Source organism: Anthonomus grandis, chromosome 8 (genome assembly GCF_022605725.1).
Source record: "Anthonomus grandis grandis chromosome 8, icAntGran1.3, whole genome shotgun sequence".
In the NCBI taxonomy this organism is placed as follows: domain Eukaryota; kingdom Metazoa; phylum Arthropoda; class Insecta; order Coleoptera; family Curculionidae; genus Anthonomus; species Anthonomus grandis.
The window spans coordinates 15,585,644-15,607,358 of NC_065553.1; the positions used below are offsets into that span (position 1 = coordinate 15,585,644).

At 32.0% G+C, this 21,715-nt stretch overlaps 1 protein-coding gene across 3 annotated transcripts in view; it reads right to left on the reverse strand.

The window, feature by feature from the left end:
- Positions 1–21,715, reverse strand: part of LOC126739973 (WD repeat-containing protein 47) — a 132,299-nt gene that overhangs the window by 109,212 nt on the left and 1,372 nt on the right. Inside the window, exon 1 of one of the 3 annotated variants that reach the window (XM_050445808.1) lies at positions 11,524–11,609. The exons of 1 other annotated variant lie outside the window; for it this stretch is intronic. In XM_050445808.1, the coding sequence (XP_050301765.1) occupies positions 11,524–11,594 (71 nt within the window). In that variant the 5' untranslated portion in view covers positions 11,595–11,609. Of the gene's footprint in view, positions 1–597; positions 648–11,523; positions 11,610–21,715 lie in introns of those variants that run through there. One more of the 3 variants, XM_050445809.1, reaches the window with a different exon arrangement.

A 21,715-nucleotide genomic window follows, 5' to 3' on the forward strand; every position in this document is an offset into this window, starting at 1 on the left:
AACTAAATAAATATTATTATAGAAAGAATAACAACAGATTTGCACGAGTGTGCACTAAGAATCAATATAAGTAATTAATATTTTAATATATTTTTATTTATAATATAATTTTTCCATAATAATTAGTTATAAGCCTGAGGCTAGAGGGACGGATGCTGGCCAAAAACCTAATAAAATATAAAATGGGTGTATTCAAGTCCGTAAACCTTGTATTACCCAATCTCTTTAAAAAAACTTAACTAAATACAAGGAGAAATCGTAAAACTCCTATAAATAGACCGACAAAGACAATGAAATTCATCTTCCGTATACCAGCGCAATAACCAGGTATAATTTTCGCAGGAATCCAGCTTCATGGCAGAAAATTGATTCTAATGGGTTAATTTTGTTAAATAACCAAGAAGTAAGAGCCACATGCCATATCAAATTGTCTAACCGTTAATATAAGACAATTAGGTATTGAAACCGTAAATAATTTGACTTAAATTAGTATATAGAGTTGATATAATCAGGTAATCTGATATCGTCAATTTTCCCCAAGCAAATCAAAAATATCTACATTTTTGTGCCAAAAATTATATAAGATTTTACACTTACTTTTCGACATTAAAATAAACGTCCGCCCAATTCATTTTAACATTTCAAAACACAAAGTAACAATTTAAATGTGTTTGTACCACAATAATTATTATCAGTACTGCAAAGCAAAACAATGAAATTATAAATACTTTTGACCGATATGTTTTGTAACGGCTCATAATACTTTGCCTAAAAAAGCATCTGCCATGTATAGACCTAAGAAACCATGAAGAACCGTTTTATTTTCGAAATTAAATATATGTTCGTGAATATTCTATATAGAGGTTTTTTTTTATCCAAAAACCGAAGATTTAAGCAATTAATGTTTGTAGGCAAGGGTAGCAGTTAGCTGATTGGTGAATATGGAATACGTTAATTGGAATACCGTGAAGTTTTTATTATAATTGAAATATACCCCCATTCTGTGCTGATCATGTTCCTCAATGAGGACATCATCAATAATATACAAGAATTCAACTACTGACAGTACTCACGTCTAATGAATGATAATATGTCCCAAGCGTTTTCTGATTGTTCCATATGGATATTTTTAATCAATTTTGTTCTTTATCTTTGAAACAATATGTATTCCTCAAATAAAAGTGTATTTCTGGAAAAAAATATGGTCCGCAGCTTAGTTATACTACTTATATTAATACTACTAGATCTATTAAATTCCTATTTATTGCTTATCATCTTCATCAATGAGAAGTGCCATGATCTATGGGTTATCTTTATTCTAAATCAAGGATGACATTGCCATTGAAGTTTTCTCATGTAGTTTCTTATGCAAGCTAATCAGTTTTCGACCATTACTAATATTATTAGCTTACATCTATGTACAAATTTATCTACTACTATTGGATAAAAAATCAAGATCTAGTTTCACTTTCTACAAACATAACTGAACGTGTTTCCCACTATTGAATGACCTTAAAGAGAGACTTATTGATTACCTTAAAGAAAATAGCCTCATCACTTATACCAGAACATTTAGAAAAAGTGCATAGGTCATTGTCATTCACAATCTCAACTTTTCTTAATTTTTTAAGAAAATTGAGAAAATTTTTTAAGAAGATTAAAAACAGTTCTATAATACCAGTTGATAAACAGGCCATCCTTTCAACAATGGAGGAGCACATAATTTTTGAAATAGAGTGGATAGCTGCAATTTTGTTTTAATCTTCATTATTAATTTATTGACTTCATCTATTGGTCCATGGGCTGTACCAAAGTCGTACCACTATGGTATATAGGTTTAAAATACCTACTTGCCTAAGTGTTCTTCTTCTCATAGCCACAACGTCATTAAATGATAGCGTAGTGACCGCAAACAATTTCTTTATGTGCATGTTGAAGGTTTAATGCTGCATATTTCTTCCTTTGATAAAGGCGTTTTCAAACACTTTTAGGCATTAGCGTAGACAGGTGTAGAAATGCTGTGTAGAATGACTCTTCTATATGTAGGCGTTGAGTGAATATTTGGGTTGATATATACTCAAATATTTAATCAACGATGTAGGTTTCTGCGAGAGATAGCGATCCTTTTCTACATAATTAATGATTGGCTTCATTAAAAGCCTAGACTTGGCCGAATTGATCGATGATCGAATTTAGTTGTATGAGTTGCATGAATCATGAGATGCTCTATTTTTCTTCCTTTGTAATCTTCATGACTTCACCAGTTTCCAAAGAAGTACACTGATTGCTTGAAAAAAGATTTGTATTGTTTTAGTAATATGATCATTTCAGTTCTCACTTTAATTCAGTGATAAATAGTAATGATCCCCAAGATTTCCAGATTTAAAGTATAATAGCTAATACCAGGTAAGAAATTTTGTTTATCTTAAACCGTATAAACGATTACGTTTATAAACAGTTTTGTAATATAGCAGGTATAGGTCATTAATGAACTGGAATCACTTAGTGGTTTCCAAATAAAGGTCTTGAAGGATATCGACGCTGCCAAGCCAGAACGACATAAACGACATTTACTTTGTTTTTCAGAAAACACAAAAAACTGATTAGTTTGGTTAATAGCAGTTCTTTTTAGATATCCAGTAGCTCAAAATAATTAGTGATTTTTTTTATTAGTTTTAACAATATTATAATGTCAGCTTATCATATTATTACTTAAAATAGATAAAAAACTGGAAAAATGGCGCTTATGCCTAATCGACTTTAAACAATGGTGAATATACCAAATTTACCTCTGGCGTTTATGACAATAAAATCTAATAATGTTAGTCAAACTGGCGCTTAAAATGGAGATATGCCATTAATGAAAAATATAATGATTTAAAATATAGTCGCTTATGCCAACATAAAGGAAAATTAGAACAGATTTTTTTTACAGCCTTTATTCAAAAAATAATACAAAAAGGTCATAAAAGTACATTTAATTCCTTACAACTAAAGAAAAAAATAAATTCTTAAAAAAATTCTTAAAAAAATCTTAAAAACAAAAAAAATCACAGGTGTAGTTATACCTACATTTTAAAAACAAAAAACAAATTCCTTTAACAAGAAATTCCTTAAACAAACAACAAAACTTTTTTTCTACATATGCATTTACATTATGTCTTGAGCCTAGCGCTTTAACAAAAACAGCCAAAAAGTACACAAAAAATTTAGGAAACTACAAACTTACAAAATATTTCAAAAAAATGAGAAAATTATAATTTTTTTAACCAAATCATTAATCTAGTTCATCCTCCACATCTATTCTGTTTGGTCCAACCGATCTGGAAGAGTAATATTTACTTTTACAGTTAAATACTCTGCGTGGTACTCTGGTTTAATAATAAACTTTTGGCATAGAATTTTTAAATTTTGATATTTAGATTTAGTAATTGACTGTTCACCTGAATATGCTGGTCGCGGTGTAGAGTCATGTTTAAGTTTAAAATCTACAGTTTCTATCTTTGTATCCAAAAAAGACGTTTGAATTTTTATACTTGTATCATTTTTGAATAACGTAGCACGTTTTATAGAATTTATTTTAATACCCTTTTCTGTGGTTAAAGTTCGAAAATCTAAAAAATGTGAAAAATGTAACTGCTTGACAATATACGGCTCAGGGTTTATCATAGCATTTCTTAATATAGTTGGCCATTCCGAGGGAGATTGAACTATTTTATTTTTTATGCTTTTTTCAATAATACCATGCATAGAGTCAACCGGCATGTACGTATGCCCAACAACAAGGTAAGTAATATTAATCTCATTTATGCAATTTGCGCTGTCTAAAAAGTACCGAAGCATGGTAAATAAATATTTATTTTTATTTTGTCCCGCGCAATTATCACAAAATAAAGAAATTTTATTGTACTTTTTGGTCTGATCAACGTCTTTTAAATATTGTAATAAATTGGAGCAAATTTCATTACCGCCGCGCTTACCGTCTTTTTCGCCCCATAAATAACAATAACCTTTTTTGAACCCGTTTCATAGACGCATAGGCTAACGAGAGAATTTGTCCGGTTATTCTATGATAGACGGTAAAGTTGTATACAGCGTACTTTCTGGAAAAGCCAATTGTCATGCTGTCTCCATGGGGCGTCGACAAGACTTTTTGAAGGTCAAAACTAGCCACCAGAGTATTGTTCGCTTCACCTTCATAAGCGTGCATTTGTTCCTGCAAAAATATTTTTTAACTGCTTCTTTTTCCGCCAAATGCTGGTCATAATTTTCTTGTTCTTCATTAGTTTTCAAATTGTCAGGTAAATTCTTGTATCTTTCACATTTTGTGCATTTGTCTTTTTTGGGTACATGTATTATATTGGGTACATGTAGTATATTTGGGCCGATATTAAAATGTTTTTTCAAAAGTTGCATAAATTTGGTTTTTTTTTAATATAAGTGAATTATGATTTTGATGTTTAACAGTATTTTGATACATTCTGTAGACATTGTTAAAACTTTTAACATCGGCCGGTAAATATTTTCTTGAAGTTGAACTTCTACAGTAATGTGATGGAACAAGTGGTAAGGAGTTTATAAATTCCTTAAATTTTTCTGTTTGTTCATCAGAAACTTTATTATATGATCTATGATGACCTCTGTTATCTGAAACCGAAAATTTAGTTTCCTCTTTATTTGCCAGAACAGTCCTTACTAGCCTAACAGTTATCGCCATTGTATTCATTAAAAATTGCTTGCAAACTTTCTTCCTGATCCCATTTTTTTCCAAAAAATATTCATTTGTAAATTTACGATGCTTCAGATTTTTTGATTTTCGCCTACGTTTTATTTCGCCAACAACCACACATTCACTTAAATACAATTTTTGCTTATTGCTGTCTTTTAAGCCCCAAAAAAAATCAAATATTCCCTGACCTTCCTCATCTGAGAATAATTTGCAGTTATTTCTACATTGCTTGTTTAGACATGGATTGGGCTTAATTTTTTTTGCAGCAACTATTTCTCCGCTTAAATTAATATATTCCTTTCCAGAGTCTTTCATCAGTTTCCGTTTTTTCTTTTTACCGATTTTAGCATCATTACCCATGGCACCTTTTTTTTCTGTACCACCATCTTCGTTATCATTACCACCTTCAGATTCATCGCTCTTTGAATCGGCTGATTCTAATTTATAGTCACTATCGGTATTCGATTCATCTTCACTCATATCGGCAGAATGAGTTTTAGGTTGATCTGCCCATTCAATATTCGGATTTGTATTCTCATCGGGCTCCTCTGTCATATTTTTCATATCGTGATAAATGGGACTTGATCGTTACAAAAGGGTACTTCTTCCACTATAACGTTTGCCTGTTCCTCAAAAATAACATCATTGCTAAAAGCTTCTGTAATATTGGCATCATAAATACTATGAGCTTCCAAGGGGATCACAGAAGTATAGTCAAAACCAGTCTCAGCCTCGACCACTTATACAGTGTCTATTATACTATTTATATCACTAGCATCTTTCAGACCTTATAAACTAGTAATATGTCAACAAAGTAACAATTATACAAAGCAGGTCATCTCGTGAGAGAAATTACTAGTTTATAAGGTCTGATGATGTTTTATTTTAAGAAAAACATGTAACCTTCGGGACATAAAAAATATTTTGAGACCGACACTTAGAGTTTTTATTTTTTCTCTACTTACGTAGGCCTCTTTGAGATAATGGTCGAGTTCTTTCAAACTTCAATAAATGAATCAATAAAAAATAACTGAGATAGGATAGGATATTTTATAAATTTTATTTATATGCAGGAACCAATATACTCTTTTTACAGGTTAAATATAAAAAACAAATTGGATCCACAAAATAAAAAGTATGGATAATAATGGTCTTTGGAGTCTTACAGCACTCTGAATATGAAAATTTTCAAATTCATCTAAAAATATCGCCGAAAATGCAATGGGCATAGAAAATATAAAGAGGGTGATTCTTTAGCTATGACCAAAAAAGGAAATTAAGAAAACTTACTAAAATATCCTGTATCTGCGTACCTCTAATGACTGTAATTATCTATATTTGAAACTAAGTGACAAGTTCTTGTGCTTGTTTCTTTTTTAAAACTTTTTAACTTAAAAATTACCAAGGTGTCTTTGTTTCCATATACGTTGACCTTAGAAACCGCAATTTTGCAGTTAATCACCCAAGATATGCCGACTTTAAATAGCTACTAAAATATTCAGGGTACAATTTCGTATGACAAGCTCCAGTTATAAAACGCTTTTGAACGCTGAGACAACAAACCTTAAGGGCTTTTAGAAAATGTTGCTTGACTGTAAAATAGGTCAAACGGTAAAGCACCAAATAAATAGAAAATCTCTTAAAATGTGAAGAATTTGTTGTACGTCGCAGAGCTCCCTCAAACAACTAAGTGGTTCGTAAACCCATTAACGTTTTGTTATTTTTAGGCCTCGATATTACTTCTTCTGAAAACGAAAATAGATTTTGTATATTTCGGGATTTATGGCGGAAGTTCAGTTATAGACTCTTGTAGTCCAAGTGGAACAGTAGGCACCCAATGGCAATAAACATTTTTAGGATATGCCACTATTTCGCACGAAAGTAATATAATTTAATTTGTGTTTTTCTACTGTAGTATGGATTTTTTGGAAATTGTGCTTTCTGACAAAAATGTAATTTTATTAACATAGTTTAAAATATTTTAGACTTAGACGAAGATATAAATATGAACATTAAACTTTTTTACTTTTTTTTTAAACGTCACTATGTCACTTCTCTAGTACAGCCTGGATCATCTGGGAATTATATTTTACCCCGATATAGTTATTACTAATACATCCTTTACTTACTACCTCAATTATTCACCATTCTTTAAGATACCTTAGACTAACATAGGGATATTGATATGAACATGAAACTTTTTTACCTTTTTTAAATAAGTATCAGTATTTAAATTCTACAGTATAGTCTCGCAATACTACAGACAACATTTAAGGGAAAAAAATATCACAAAATAAATAGCATTAACGAAAGCTAATCTAGCTAAAAGGGTCGTAAATCTTTCACGAGAAATGTCACCCCTCCCTTGGATTAGTGCTTGTTTTGTAAATATTTGATGATTTTGTCGTTTGAGAGTAATTGGAGAAAAAAGGCCTTTTGGGATTAGATTAGGTGATATATGGTTTCTAAATAGTATGTAAAACGCCTCAGCATATGCAGTACCTAATTCAATATAAGTTATTTTGATTTAAGCTGGTCTAGAATAATGGAAATGATTTTTTCAGAAACTTTTTTTTTCAGAAATTTTTTCTGCACTGTAGCATTAGAAATTGCTTGTAAACATTTATTACTAATATTTTGTGATATATGCAAAATTATTGTGATATGTACATTACGAACTTTCAAGGAAGCAGATCATTAAATAATAGTTACAGGTCGCCTCTACAATTTTCATGTAATACTTTATAAAATCACATCATTTTTGTGATTATTAGGAGGAGAACTGCTGTCTAGCTTCTTCCTCAAATAGAGTGGAGCACAACTGTTTAGTTATATCACTGAAGAGTACTAGTTAACTGTATTTATTTACTTCTTGTCTTCTTCGAAGGACCACACCTTATAAGCGATGAACCAATTAATGTAATCAATGAAACAAAACTTGTAGAATACACATTTATTAGCTCCGAAGATAGGAAAATATAAAAGTTCTTTAGTATGGCAGGTGTAAAATATGGGATGTATGTCCTTGCTTTCTCTATATATACTTATAATTAAAGATAGGAAAATGAAAGAATTGTTCAGTATGCTAGATGTAAACTGTGGGATGTCTATACCATCTTTACGTATTCTTAATTTAACCTTATGTACACAAACTTTTGCTTTTTAGCAGATATTTTTACTAACTTCTTAGTAACTATGTATATAGCATATTTTGATTTGGTAGAGAGTTTGTTAATTTCAGTATGGCTCATAGTTTTTTAATCCTGAGTCCAAATTTTCCCCTGAGTGTATATCACGGCTACATGGTTATTTTTCTGACAATACGTCATATTATAGTATGCAACTAGGACCAATCTACCCATGCTCTTCTTAAATGCAATTCCAGTTCATGCTAGCAATATTGAACCAAAAAATTGTATAAAATATTAATTCATTGTTTACACATTTGGACAAACACAATGTGTGTATTTTTTATTTAGTAAAATTATATAGCTGTGAATTTTTAGAATATCAGTTTAATTAGTATAAGCTGGACTCGAACATTTAATAAGGTAATACATATCTCATATGCAAGTGGTATATGAAAAGAAATTGTTCCAATTTTTTTAAGCCACTTAATAACTTATTACATGCATAAAGTAACCGGATTAAAATTACATAACTTCCAAAGAAATACTCCTTTCTACCCATCCATGTCAACGAGAGGAAATCTTATCGCAATTTTATTAAATCGCCAATCTCCTCAAGCTGCCATATGTTACATTTATTTAAAGGTTAAAATAATTTTGTTGTAAGTTGCATTAATTAACCGGAATTCAGTTTTAGCCTCATTAAAAATGCTTTAAAGAGTGGATTCTTTTTTTATTGGTCGACTTTCCATATCACTTGATAAGTGCTGATGATGGCTAGACCATAACAGGCAGTCGGCGTGCAGTTTTGTGAAATTTCTCTAGCTATAAAATGTTAATAAAATTCTTTACGAGATTCTTCAGTGATTTATGGGTGCCGTTTATGTGGAAATAAATGGCTTATAGGGAAATATAGACGTGTTCATTAGCTTTAGATGCGTGTTTTTCCTAATCACGCATAGTATTCCTTCTAGCGACGTTATTAAGGTATAAGCATTTATAGTAAAAAATATGGGAAAAATTGACAGAAAGTTACACAATAGCACTAAAAAGTTGTGCTCTAATTCAGTGGTGACAGACAGTCAATAAATTTGATTTTGTTACATTTTGGACATTACATTAAAAAAATATTACTGTTGGTATTTCTACTTTATGACCTTAGAACATTGAAGGGCTAGAATTAGTAAACCACAACTTTGTTTGAGTTCACATGTGCACAAGGGCAAGGGGGGTGTTTGGTTTACAAACATATTCATCGATTTTCTGTTGTCAAGTTTACACGCATTTTCAAATAAGGAAATTTTCAGCTATATATCGACACATATAATAATGTTAATTTAACTTATCGATGTTAGATTTTGGATTAAAAATAAAAAGTAGAAATAGATATAATTATGGTATTCTAAGCGCAAAAATAACAGCTTCAAAGCAAAAAAAAAATTAACATTCTTATTCCTAAAACCGCTTCTAAAGAACTATTAGGATAGTAAAAACTTGTGCTGTTTGTGCCGCACCATGGGAAAAAGGCGATTTAAGCTGATCTTTTCACAAGTCACCGATATTGTCATAACATCATATCAAGGGCCAACCGTCGCGTCGTCATCAAACGTAGAATAATAAAATTTTATTACGAAATCTACAGGGTGTAGATAAATAGATGCGAAAAAATTCAGGACCTGATTGATTCTTCGGTAAATTTTAAGAAAAAAGCTTTATATGAACGTATGTCCTAAAAGACCCAACTTTTGAGATATCAGGTGGTAAAGATTGAAAAAAATATATGTTTTTTTATTATAACTGTAAAACCCCCGTAGATATTTTAATAAAATTTAGTATGCATTTTCTATGCATCAAAAGACATTTTCTAAGGCTCACTAATGTTATCACCACTTGACGACAAGAACCAGGCAAAATCTTTAAAACCATTAGGAACCCATAAATAAGATGACTATTTCTTTGGGCATCTGGTTACACAAATGGATCTAGGGCAACTTGAACCCAAATGAGGGACACTTGGGTTTTGGCCTGAAAAGCGTGCACTCGTCGGATACAGAACCCTATTTTAGCTTAATTTAGTCGTTTGCGTTTATATTAATATTTTTATTCTCTTCTGTCTTAATCTGATTTCATTGTAATAAAATCCGTGTGTTATTTAGAAATCGTTTTAATTATTTTTGAGTTTTACACTAATTTTTTTTAATTTGTACCAGTGACGTTCATGTAAGGTTAAAACTAAATATTTTTGATGAAAAATACGGTACGCCACTTTTCTTTTGGTTTTTATAATTCTCATTTATTTCTGAGCAAATTTGATCTATTGACTTTCTTTTGTCCGAGTTATATAAAATGTTGAAAATTACCACCCTCTGCCATTATGCATGTGTCGACAAATCGGATAAAAAATTCCGGGAGAATTTTGAATTACAGCACATGAATTAATGATTCGATTTCTCAAGTCATCAATATCCAGTACCAGAATCCTGTACACCAAAGTTTTTAAATGACTCTAGTGGATTCATATCTGGTGAAGATATAATAACCGATCCTTTAAAATAGTCCATACCGTCATATGATTGACATGTAGCTGCAGACCAATTTTTCTAGTACTGGTGTCAGGTTGTTTATCAATTAAATCAAGTACTGCTTCTTCCAATTCCGGTGTTCTAATATCGCGTTGGCGACCACAATCATGCTTTCTTGGTTAAAAAGTTCCAGTTTCTCGTAGTCTTTGATGAAGGCATGCAAATAATGTATGATGAGATGAAGGTATATTTCAGCATACATTCTAGATGCTTACAATCAATTTCCGTTAGCAAGAGCATAAACAAAATGCATATGGGTCATTTCTGCGTTTGAATAATTTGCCATTTTGATGAAATGGATCAAAATTGCACAAAAAAGTTTCTACTTTAAAGGAGGCAATACCTGACAATCAACCAACAATCGACAGCAGACATTTAACAGGTTAATACATTATATGAAGGGTTAAGTAAAAAACAAAAACGGTTAAGTAAACAGTAGTGAACCATATTGTTCATCAAAAATATTTACCTTATACCTTGCTCGAACGTCACTGATGCAAATAAAAAAACAAAATTAGGGGGCTTCAGAAAATGCCTTTTGATGCATAAAAAATGCATACCAAATATTACTAAAATATCTACAGAGGTATCTCAAAAGTTAGGACTTTTAGGATATATGTTCATATAATGTTTTTTTCATAAAATTTACCCAAGAATCAGCCCCTGAATTTTTTCGCATTACAAAATATTTAATTTCCGTAAAAATGCTTTTTATTGAATAAGTACCTTTACTCTACTGAATTACGTAAAAAAAAACTCATAAAGAGTTCATAAACGGTATTACTGTTTATAATTTACAGCATAATCTATTAATAATATATATTTATCATGTAAATATTTTTTGACGACGTCACTGGTAAAGATTTTTAAAGAGGAATAGCATTGTTTTGCGCTTGTCAAAATAAGTGACAAATTTTTATGACATTATAAAATGTGTTTTTTTACCATTTCTACATAACCATTTGACATCATTGCATCAGAGATGTTGCAAGCAAACAAACTGGCCATAGTTCCACGGCAATGCTAATCCTAGCCTTTCAATGTTCTAAGTAATAAACCAATTTACTTAAAAAACTGTACTAACCTGTCTTTTTGAGGAGGTTTGTTATAATAGATAACTGGTATTCCACAAGGATTCAAAGTTATAACCACCATAATAATGCCATGATCTTATCATCATTAAACACAATCCTACAACTATATTTCATAATAGTTATTCTTATAATTTCACTAAATTGTATCCTTAGTTTATAAATGAATTCTCACATAAACAAACATTTTTTTTCAAGGATCTGATCAGTTTTTGTAGTTTATCAATTTTCCACTAAATAATCAATACAGTCACAAATACAAAAATATTTTACACGATACGATCATAAGCTACAAGTAGGTACAGTACGTAGGTATAGTACGTAGGGATCCGAAAAAAAACATGCAAACCCTCAATTTTCGTCGTAATTCAAATGAACACGACCGTAACAGCGTACAGATATAAACGATATCGCCTGAAAATCCCGCTGAAGTTTAACCGGCAAGAGAAAAAATACCGTAAGACGTCTTCTTGTGCCGGCTGACGGCGCAGCTCTTTTTTCTCCTCGTTTTGTTTTTGCTTCGCTAATTTACCTCTTTATGTGAATTATTTTACTTACTTACGTAGTCTTTCCAATTTTGGAAGAAAATTACCGAAGACTCCTTTTATACTATTTTACAAAACTGTAAGCAGGTCTTGCATGTGTTAAAACAATTATGACAAGTGATAAGAAATCAAAGACCAGAAGTTTTGACTTGAGAAAGTTGAAAATCGACTTTTTTCTTGAAAAAAACTTTTCTATAGAATATATAAGCTTTCTGGAACTAAAACCACAACTGAACTAGATCGTCTCTATATGTCAGGATTACAAGAGGAAAGGATATGATATATGAACAGTTGTAAAGAAATTAAAAAAAAAATAGTCCATTATACTCAAAGGGACCTCTTAATAATAAAAATTCAGAGATTTGAGGGACACAAAGTCAGTGGTCTCAAATTATGTTTATTTTTTAAAAAACGATTACACGTGTTTCGCCCTAAGGCATCGTCAGATCTAAAAGAAAATAGAAAGCAACCCTAGTATAAAAACATAGACACAAATTACAATGTTGAGATATGACTTACCGGTAAAGCTATTGGATTAACATTTCCATTTCAAAGTATTTTAATGCGCCAAATATAACTTTTCTATAGTTTCAAATGGTTATCAATATTTTACAGATTTTTTAAAAGAGCAACTATTTGCTGCATGATAGGATTATAATATCTTTTTCCATTTCAGAACGTCACAAAACGTAAATCAAGCTTTTATTACTAAGTGAAAGAAACACAACGTTAGAGCTTGTATTTATTATAAAATTTGAAATAAATTTTATTAATTATACGTAATGGAAACCCAATATTTACTGCAATTTGTTTAATTATTGTAGCTAACTCTTTTTGAAAGGCGATTGCTGATAATGGTATTTTGAATAATCGGTAGAAAAAGGAGTTGAATGCAGCAAATTTATGAGAATACGGGGAATAAGAATCAAACTGGATAATGTTGTTCGTCGAGGAAGGTTTTCTATAAATATGGGAATATAATAATGGGAATAATACGAGGGCGGGTCAATAAGTCCGTGACTTTTTGAATTTCCCGCCCTTTAATGGAAATGGCAACCCTGCTCCTGTCAACAGTGAACAGTTGACGCCTGTCAAAATTTGAACAAGCTGCGTCATTTAGTTTGTGTTTGACAGCTGTTGATAGCAGACTACCACTCGTTTTGAGAAGAAAATGGAAAAAAGTGAACTTTCGTGTGCTCATTAAGCATTATTTTTTACGGAAAAAACCATCACTCAAACCAAGGATAAGCTTGATAAATATTATGGGGACTGTGCACCATCCGTTTCCATCCTAAAGAAGTGGTTTACTGAATTTCGATGTGGCCGTACAAGCACGGAAGATGCCGAACGTTCTGGACGCCCAGTCGAGGTCTCTACATCCGAAACAATCGAAAAAATTCACGATATGGTTTTAGCCGATCGGAGATTGAAAGTGAGAGAGATTGTGGAAGCCATAGGCATCTCACATGGTTTAGTAGTTTCAATTTTGAATGATCATTTGGGTATGACAAAGCTTTGCGCAAGATGGGTGCCGCGTTTGCTCACGCATGGACGAATTTTTGCGTCGTTTCGTCACCGTGGATGAAACGTGGATCCACCACAACACGCCGAAGACCAAACAGCAGTCAAAACAGTGGATTTCTCGGGGTGAATCGGCGCCCAAGAAGGCAAAGGTAGGTTTGTCAGCCAATAAAGTCATGGCGACCGTTTTTTGGGATGCACGCGGTATAATCCACATTGACTATTTTCAAAAGGGGAAAACAATCAATGGAGAATATTATACCAACTTATTGGATAGATTCAATGAGGAACTGAAAAAAAAAGACCACATTTGGCCAAAAAAAAGGTCTTTTCCACCAGGACAATGCAAGGGTCCACACATGTGCAGTTTCCATGGCAAAAATCCATGAATTAGGTTACGAATTACTTCCTCATCCGCCCTATTCTCCAGATTTAGCCCCCAGTGACTATTTCCTATTCCCAAACTTAAAGAAATGGCTCGGCGGAAAGACATTTGACTCCAACGACGAAATCATCTCTCAAACAAATGCCTATTTTGATGACTTCGACAAATCATATTTTTCCGAAGGGATAAAAAAATTGGAGAAACAATAAATTCACAGGTGGCTTCTTCAGTTTATTCATCAACTGTTAAATTATCTTCTCCTTCTTTAACTACTAGGTCTTCTTGTTCGATATCATTAGAGAGAACATCTTAATAAAATCTAAACTCTTCCAGGGACCTCCAATTATTACCAAAGTGCTTAGTAAGTAGTTTATCGACTTTTTGCAGGCCACTTTCTATAATAACAGGGTCAATCATATTATAAAGACTACATCCTTTCTTTAAAACACCTTTAAATGTTTGCAATTTTTTTTGTAATGTAATTCTCCTCTGATGGTAACATTTCTAGTTTTACATTTTCGTAGGATGAACCGTTTTGTATTTATGAAAGAAAAATGCCATATACCGGTTGGTCTTAAAACACTCGAGATTGTTTCTTTCCAATTGAAAAGCTTACAATTTTGACCTAAGTGACTAACTGTGGCGTTTTTTGAAAACAATTCCAAATAGGTTGTTGGCTGTGTTAAAACTTGAAGGAATGACCAACTACCGGAAAAATTACCTCTATGGGCTCAACATATTTTGGCCTTTTTGACGAAAGCTATTTGCAACACATATCGAGTAGTATTCTTGTTTTGGCCACTACAACCATCTGCCATTAATCTAACGCTGGTGTCTTCTTATTGGTCAAAGTGGAGATATTGATGACCGACTTTGATACTTAACGACTTATGGAGATTGCCGCGTTTGATTCTTATGCCATAATTGAATGCTATTTTATATGCGGATAATGCCGCTGTTGATTCTCATGACCACCTTTTTTGTAGAGAGCTTTAAAAAATTAAGAGTTTGATGTAACTAACTCATTTTTGGTAAAAATTGGAGATTGCCTACTTTGATACTAGACCCCTCAATTATTTCTGTTCATGAATCAGCGAGTCGACAGATAAGGTCGATAGAAAGGATTCTCCATATTATGACTTTTTGAATCTAAGGTTCCGCTAGTTTCGCCTCAATCTATCTATCAGCCTGTTTTTATGTTTGGCTAAAAAACTTCTTAACTAGGTACTAAAGAATTTTCCACATATCCAACTGTCGAGCGGCATTTAGAGAAAAACCAGAGCCAAATGCCATCACATAATGCAAAGAACATTAAGAATTTCCTTTATACTTGGTACGCATTGTCCGCGACATGTGTAAAACACGATCTGCTACACAAAAGTCTCGAAAGTACCCTCGAGTAGCTCAACGAGTATGTGAGATGTTGTATAATTATTATTGGCCAGATGTTAACTGCTGGCCAGTATATACCGAGTACCGTTCTGAAAAAACACCTGAATGATTAATGCCGAAGATTGGCTGCGAAATAAGAAGTTTTGATGGGTTGGTTTTTCTACTATGAATTTTCGTTGGGGTTGACATCTTAAACTTTATTGGTGTCATATTTAGGTCATAATAGGGTATATAGAACCAACAATAGTATGGTTGACACTCAAATTACGAGACAGTTTTACCACTAACCAAATTTCTTTATTTTTACTCTCGACACGTGTTTCGCTAACGATGTTATGGGACACCCTGTATATATAATCTTATACCAGTTTCACTTGTCAGAAATGTCAAAGGTTGTAGTTAAACTGTGGTAAAATTCAAACGGACCATTTCAAAAAGGTTTAAAGAATCCAAGCTAAAAATGTGTCATACATGTAACAAAATTTTCAGATGAATTTATTATAAATCAATACAACGTAGTCAGATACTACAGATTTATCTTTAATATGACAATTTTCGGGTTCATAACGTTTTCTTTTAAACCAATGAATATGTGCATTCAGTGCTATAGTAGTAAGTCTGACATGACTGTAAGACATGTATAAAAAATGGTCTCAATAATTATACCATTTATCCGCGGAATAACAAAGCCTGAAAGGAAGCCACAGTACAAAATTAAAATTCATTAAATACTAAACTTGTATTTAGTCCAAGCAGAATTTATTAGTATAACAATTATAATTCTTTCAATGGGCAATTACTGCATGCAATAATTACCAACCAATTGGCTACTATATTAATTACGGTACTTGCATATGTTCTTAAAAATAACGGACTCGGATACGAGATACTTTTTAAAAATGACGTTATTGGGTATATGGCTCAAAATTAAGACGTTTAAACTTCCACTAACTGATTGTAACAGGATAACACTGCTACTTTATTTATTACCTTAATAGATGCAATTTTAAACATAATGGCACCTCCAGAATGAACAGTTAAATAAAAACGTATGGGACATTACGTACGTATATACTGTATAATACAACTATAATGGGCATTCTAGGAAGCAATAGGACACGTACCGTCGCAGATACGGTAACACTTAAACATACATTAAATTCATAGGTTTAAACACGACCATGAGATAACCCATGGAATCCTAGTTTGAAAATTTATTTCCATGCATTTACCATTGATACAATCATGTAAAGCGACAAGCGCCGTTAGCGGTTATGGATGGGTCTTTTGTTTGTGAAACAAAAAAAATTGTTAAAAGAAACTAAGATTATAACTGTTTATAAAAACCTTACATAGATGCAATAAAAATTATTAACATTTGAATGAAAAATAGATCCACTTAATAGTGAGATATTATTAAGACAACATTACATTACAACATCAAATTAACTCTCTGAAGTTATGGTAAAAGAAGAGTGACACATGTGGGTTTTAAACTCGGTATTTGACAAAAAACGCGAAAATGATTTTATTTTACATTTTGACAGACTACACTGATATCTAAAAGATATAGTACAATATTAGCTGCAAAAGTGCCTATTTACGTATAAAAAAGACGTTTACTTATAGAGGCTAAAATAAATGCAAAACTGTATTTGCAATCGCCGCGCCGCGCCGTTCAGATGCAAAACTGAGAATTTTCAATCAACCAATAAGAGCGCTAGAAACACTTGTAAGGGCCGCATACCACGTGTTATAATTTCATTAATTTTATTTTTAGTTTGTTACTGTACTTGATAGTCTAAACATCGTCTCGCAGTTTTAAGCCGTTAAAATTTTAATTTGTTAATATTAGTTTCGAAAAAAGTGTCTACTACCACAGATTTAACTAGCTAGCTAGTTAAAGCTAGTTAAATCTGTGCTACTACTATAGGAATAGATACAGTACAACCATGTGAAAAAGGAAAAGGGAGAAAACGCGAAATAAATAAGGAGAACTGGAAAAGAAGGAAGATGCAAATTGAAAGATAAATGCAATGTTTATAATAATATTGTTTAAACCTGCATAACAATAAGTATCCAGGAAAAATTAAATTTTACAAATTATTATAGTTTGTTTTTTTTTTTTTAATTTTAGACATAAGCCACATGATTTGCCTCAATACCCGAAATGTGCTCACAATAAAAAATCAGTATTTTTGTGTCGGAAACTAAGCGTGAGAGACATTCAAAGCTTCCACATGGCGTTATATTCAAATGTTGACAAGGTAAAACAAGACATTTTTGTGCTACAATTTTGTGAGGGTTTAAAACTCAGAAAATCATTAAGAAATCATCATGGACGTTCCATAAAATATTTTGTTCCAACAATAACTAAGGAAAATTTTAGAGTTTGTAAAAAAGCTTTTCTCGGAATAACCCGTTTTAGTGGAGACAGGTTGGAAAGAAATGTAAGAAATTATTTGCTTTCTAATGAGTTGCCAAAAAAACGACGTGGTGGTGATAGGGTTAAAAACAAAAATGACCATCTTAAGGATTTAATTAAGCAATTCATTGAAAATTTGGAATGCAAAATAAGTCATTATCAAAGAAATCGAACTACTCGTGTGTTTTTGCCCTGTGACTTAAATTTTTGAAAATTATACAAAATGTTTTATGAAGAAAATGCTAATTTGGCAATAAAATTGTGTTTTTTTAGAAGATATGTGAATAAAAATTATAATCTAAGCTTTGGTAGCCCCATGACTGATTTGTGTTCCACTTGTATTCAGTTTGAAGAGAAGTTGAAAGTGAACACTAATGACAAAGCTCAGATCATTTGCGAACAACGTGTCCATAAGTTGAAAAGCAAAGCATTTTATAAGTGTTTAAAATTAGACAGTGAAGATGTACAGCTTTTTTCTTTTGATTGCCAAAAAAATTTGGCTTTGCCTAAATTGCCAGATCAAAGTGCATACTTTTCTCAACAAATAAACTTTTATAATTTTACTGTGGTTTGTGGCAGCTCTTCAACAAAACTTTCTCAAAATACAGTGTTATCCTTTGTCTGGCTAGAAACTGAATATTGTAAAAATTCCAATGCTATTGCCTCAGCTATATATACATACTATGCTGAAAAATTTTGATTTTAGAGAAACTACAAACAAAATTTTACTTTTTGCCTATGGATGTGGGGGGCAAAATAAAAATAGCACCGTCATGGGGATGCTATAGCATACTGGCTTTGTTGTGAGGCACCAAAAACCATTGAAACTATCGAGTTTACATTTCCAATAGTTGGCCATTCATTCATTCCCCCCAGGTAGGATTTTTGGGTTGATCGAACGCGAAATTTAAAAAAAAAGTGTGATAATCAATCGCCACGAATATGAGCAGATTATTCAAAATCATTCAAGGGTTCTTAGGCTCAGTCAAGACTGGACAATTCTTGATTGGAAAAACGCAGTGTACCAAGTAATAAAAAAGCCTGCCCAATGGCATTTTAAATTTAATGAAAGTAAATGTCAAGACAATGCCCTGAAGTCTCTCCCAATGATTTTAACAATTTCTTTTCTAATATTGCTCTACAACTTCAGCAAAATTTGAACCCTTCTGTGAATCCTCTTTCCTTTGTGCCAGCCATTCATGTTCCAAATTCCTTCTTCGTTATATCTACAAACCTAAACGAACTCAAGGATATTCTGTATACTGGAAAAAATAAAAATTCAACTGGAGAAGACAACCTTTCAGCTAAGATTTTTCGAAAAACTGGTTAAAAATCGAATAATGTCCTTTTTAAAGTCCAAAAACATCCTCACCTGACTTCAATTTGGCTTCCGTGAAAATACCAGTACCAATGATGCCATGTTTAATTTTTTTCATGAGCTTTACTCCCAGATAAATGCTGGTGGAGTTTCGGCGGCATTTTTTTGTGATTTGTTGAAGGCTTTCAAGCTTGTAGGATCTAAGTACTCTGATTACCATCCTATCACCTTGGGAGTTCCTCAGGGTTCAGTTTTGGGGCCTATACTTTTTCTCCCATACATAAATGATCTTACCAATCTTAATGTACGGGGGAAATTTACTCTATTTGCCGATGATACCGCACTTCTTTGGCACAGCCCAGACACAGATACTCTGCGAACTACATTAGCAACTGATCTTCAGGCAGTAAATCTCTGGTTTGAATCAAACTTGCTGTCACTAAATCCTCAAAAAACGAAATTATTGTGTTTTAAGTGTGCTCTAGACCATGTGCCTTTTTCTAATTCAGTAGTTCAGCCGTTTGATAATACAAAATTTTTGGGTACATTCATTGACAGAGAACTCAGATTTGAAGAGCATATCCTCGGTACTTGCAAAAAGGTGTCTGCAGGTTGTTTTGCAGTCAGAGAGGCTACCCTGGAGCTTGGCATGGAGTTTGGAAGATCTGTATATTTTTTATTAATTGAATCTCACCTTAGGTATGCCATTTGCTTCTGGGGTAATGCAGCTGCCTACCTTCTACAAATGCTGCTTGTTTTACAGAAGCGTGCTGTACGTTACATCTGTGGGGCTAAACCAAGAGATTCCTGTCGCCCATTATTTGTTAGGCTGGGCATACACACTGTCTTCTCCCTCTACATTCAGGAAGTGGCCTGCTTACTTTTTGCAAATCGCTTTTAAAATTTATAACCCCAAAGCCAAGATACTTAACGCGTCAAGTGAACGATCTAAATCTTCCAATTCCCACCTCCACATTAACTAAAAAATCTATTTTCTACGAGGGAATCAAAATTTTCAATCGTTTACCAGGTGGAATCAGGGAGGCAACATGTATTGACACTTTTAAATGTAAATTGAAAATACTTTTGACCAAAAAATGTTACTATTCACTGGATGAATACTACGTCAACACATTCTAATTTTCCCTAAGTGTAAGTTTACAGTATTTGAATTTTATTTGATTTGTATGGTTTGAATTCTTTGCTGTCTTATACTTGAGGAGATAATTATGGAATTTAATTTACTTTTTATGTATTTTTTTTTTGATGTTTGTTTTGGAACACGAGTGTGTATGGGGTGTAGTGGTTAAGTTTAGTGGTAGTAATTTAAGGTAGCTTTGTTTAGAACAATTTTTCTTTGTTAATAACAATAAAGCATGTTTTTTTTTTTTTTTTTTAACGCTTTGTATTTACACAAGAAGGTCATAGCACTCTATTAAGAGGAGAAGTGCTCTATAAATCTGATTTGGGTGTGTTTAAGTCAGTTGTAAAGAGAGGAAAAACCCTTTCTCGTTTAAAGCCTGAACAAATTCCTACTGGAGTCCATTGCTTAAAAGGAGATAAGTCCTCTATTTTTAATTTACTAAAGAATCATTTTGGATTGGACTGGGCTAGCAATCCAGAATTGGAATTTTACAAGGATCTTTAGAACGCAGTTCATAATTACCAACAGAGAGGAGCTGAAGAAGACCAACAAAATGAAGAAAATGAAAATGATAACAATGTGGTCATTGAAGAATATGAAGGACTTAGGATCTAACCTGTTTAAGGACATTTTTGCATTTTTCTAAAAAAATAGGAATTTAGAGAAATAAATTTTGTTCTTAGAAATTATTTAGAATTTGTGTTGTTTTCTTTAATAAACTTTTTCACAAAACATAGTTTTTGGTATTATTATTCTTTACTTTCAATGCAAAACTTGGTATTTGCAAAAAATAAATGCAAAACTGTGTATTTTCAAACATTATTTCCTTTTTCTTATTTATAAATAAGTAATGATTTAAAAAGTAAACACAAATCGAAAGAATTTAGATAGACTCATCTACCAAACATTTTCCCAACTACATAACACTAAATATAATTTTTTTACAGATTTTTGCGCTTCCTGAAAAATTGCTTCTATTGCAAATGTCGAGTTTTGCATTTAGTGTACTCCTTTAAGGAAAAGTTAAATAATGTTTTATTTGAATCTTTTTTCAAATGATATCTGATCTTTAATGTAAACCATTTATAGAAGTTCTTATTATAACAAATCTGTTATTGGAATACAATCTCAAATAACTATTAAAAAAAAATAGTGTCATTGGAGGTATCTTAGGAACATATTGGTAGGTTGGCATGTACATTATAAATTTTGTGAATGATTTTTCCTATGCTATACCAGGATATCAGATTTGTTTAGGCATTTACAGGATATTACTGAAATATTTGTAGGATTATAACTGCAAATTTCTAACAAACATTCCTGGTATTGATGAAATTCAAAATATACTTTATTGTCCAAAAAACACAGGTTCTGTAATTGACAAACTATTAAGTTAACTTCTTTACTTATTATAATAAAATATTAAAAAAATTATGTAAATAATAAAATAATAAT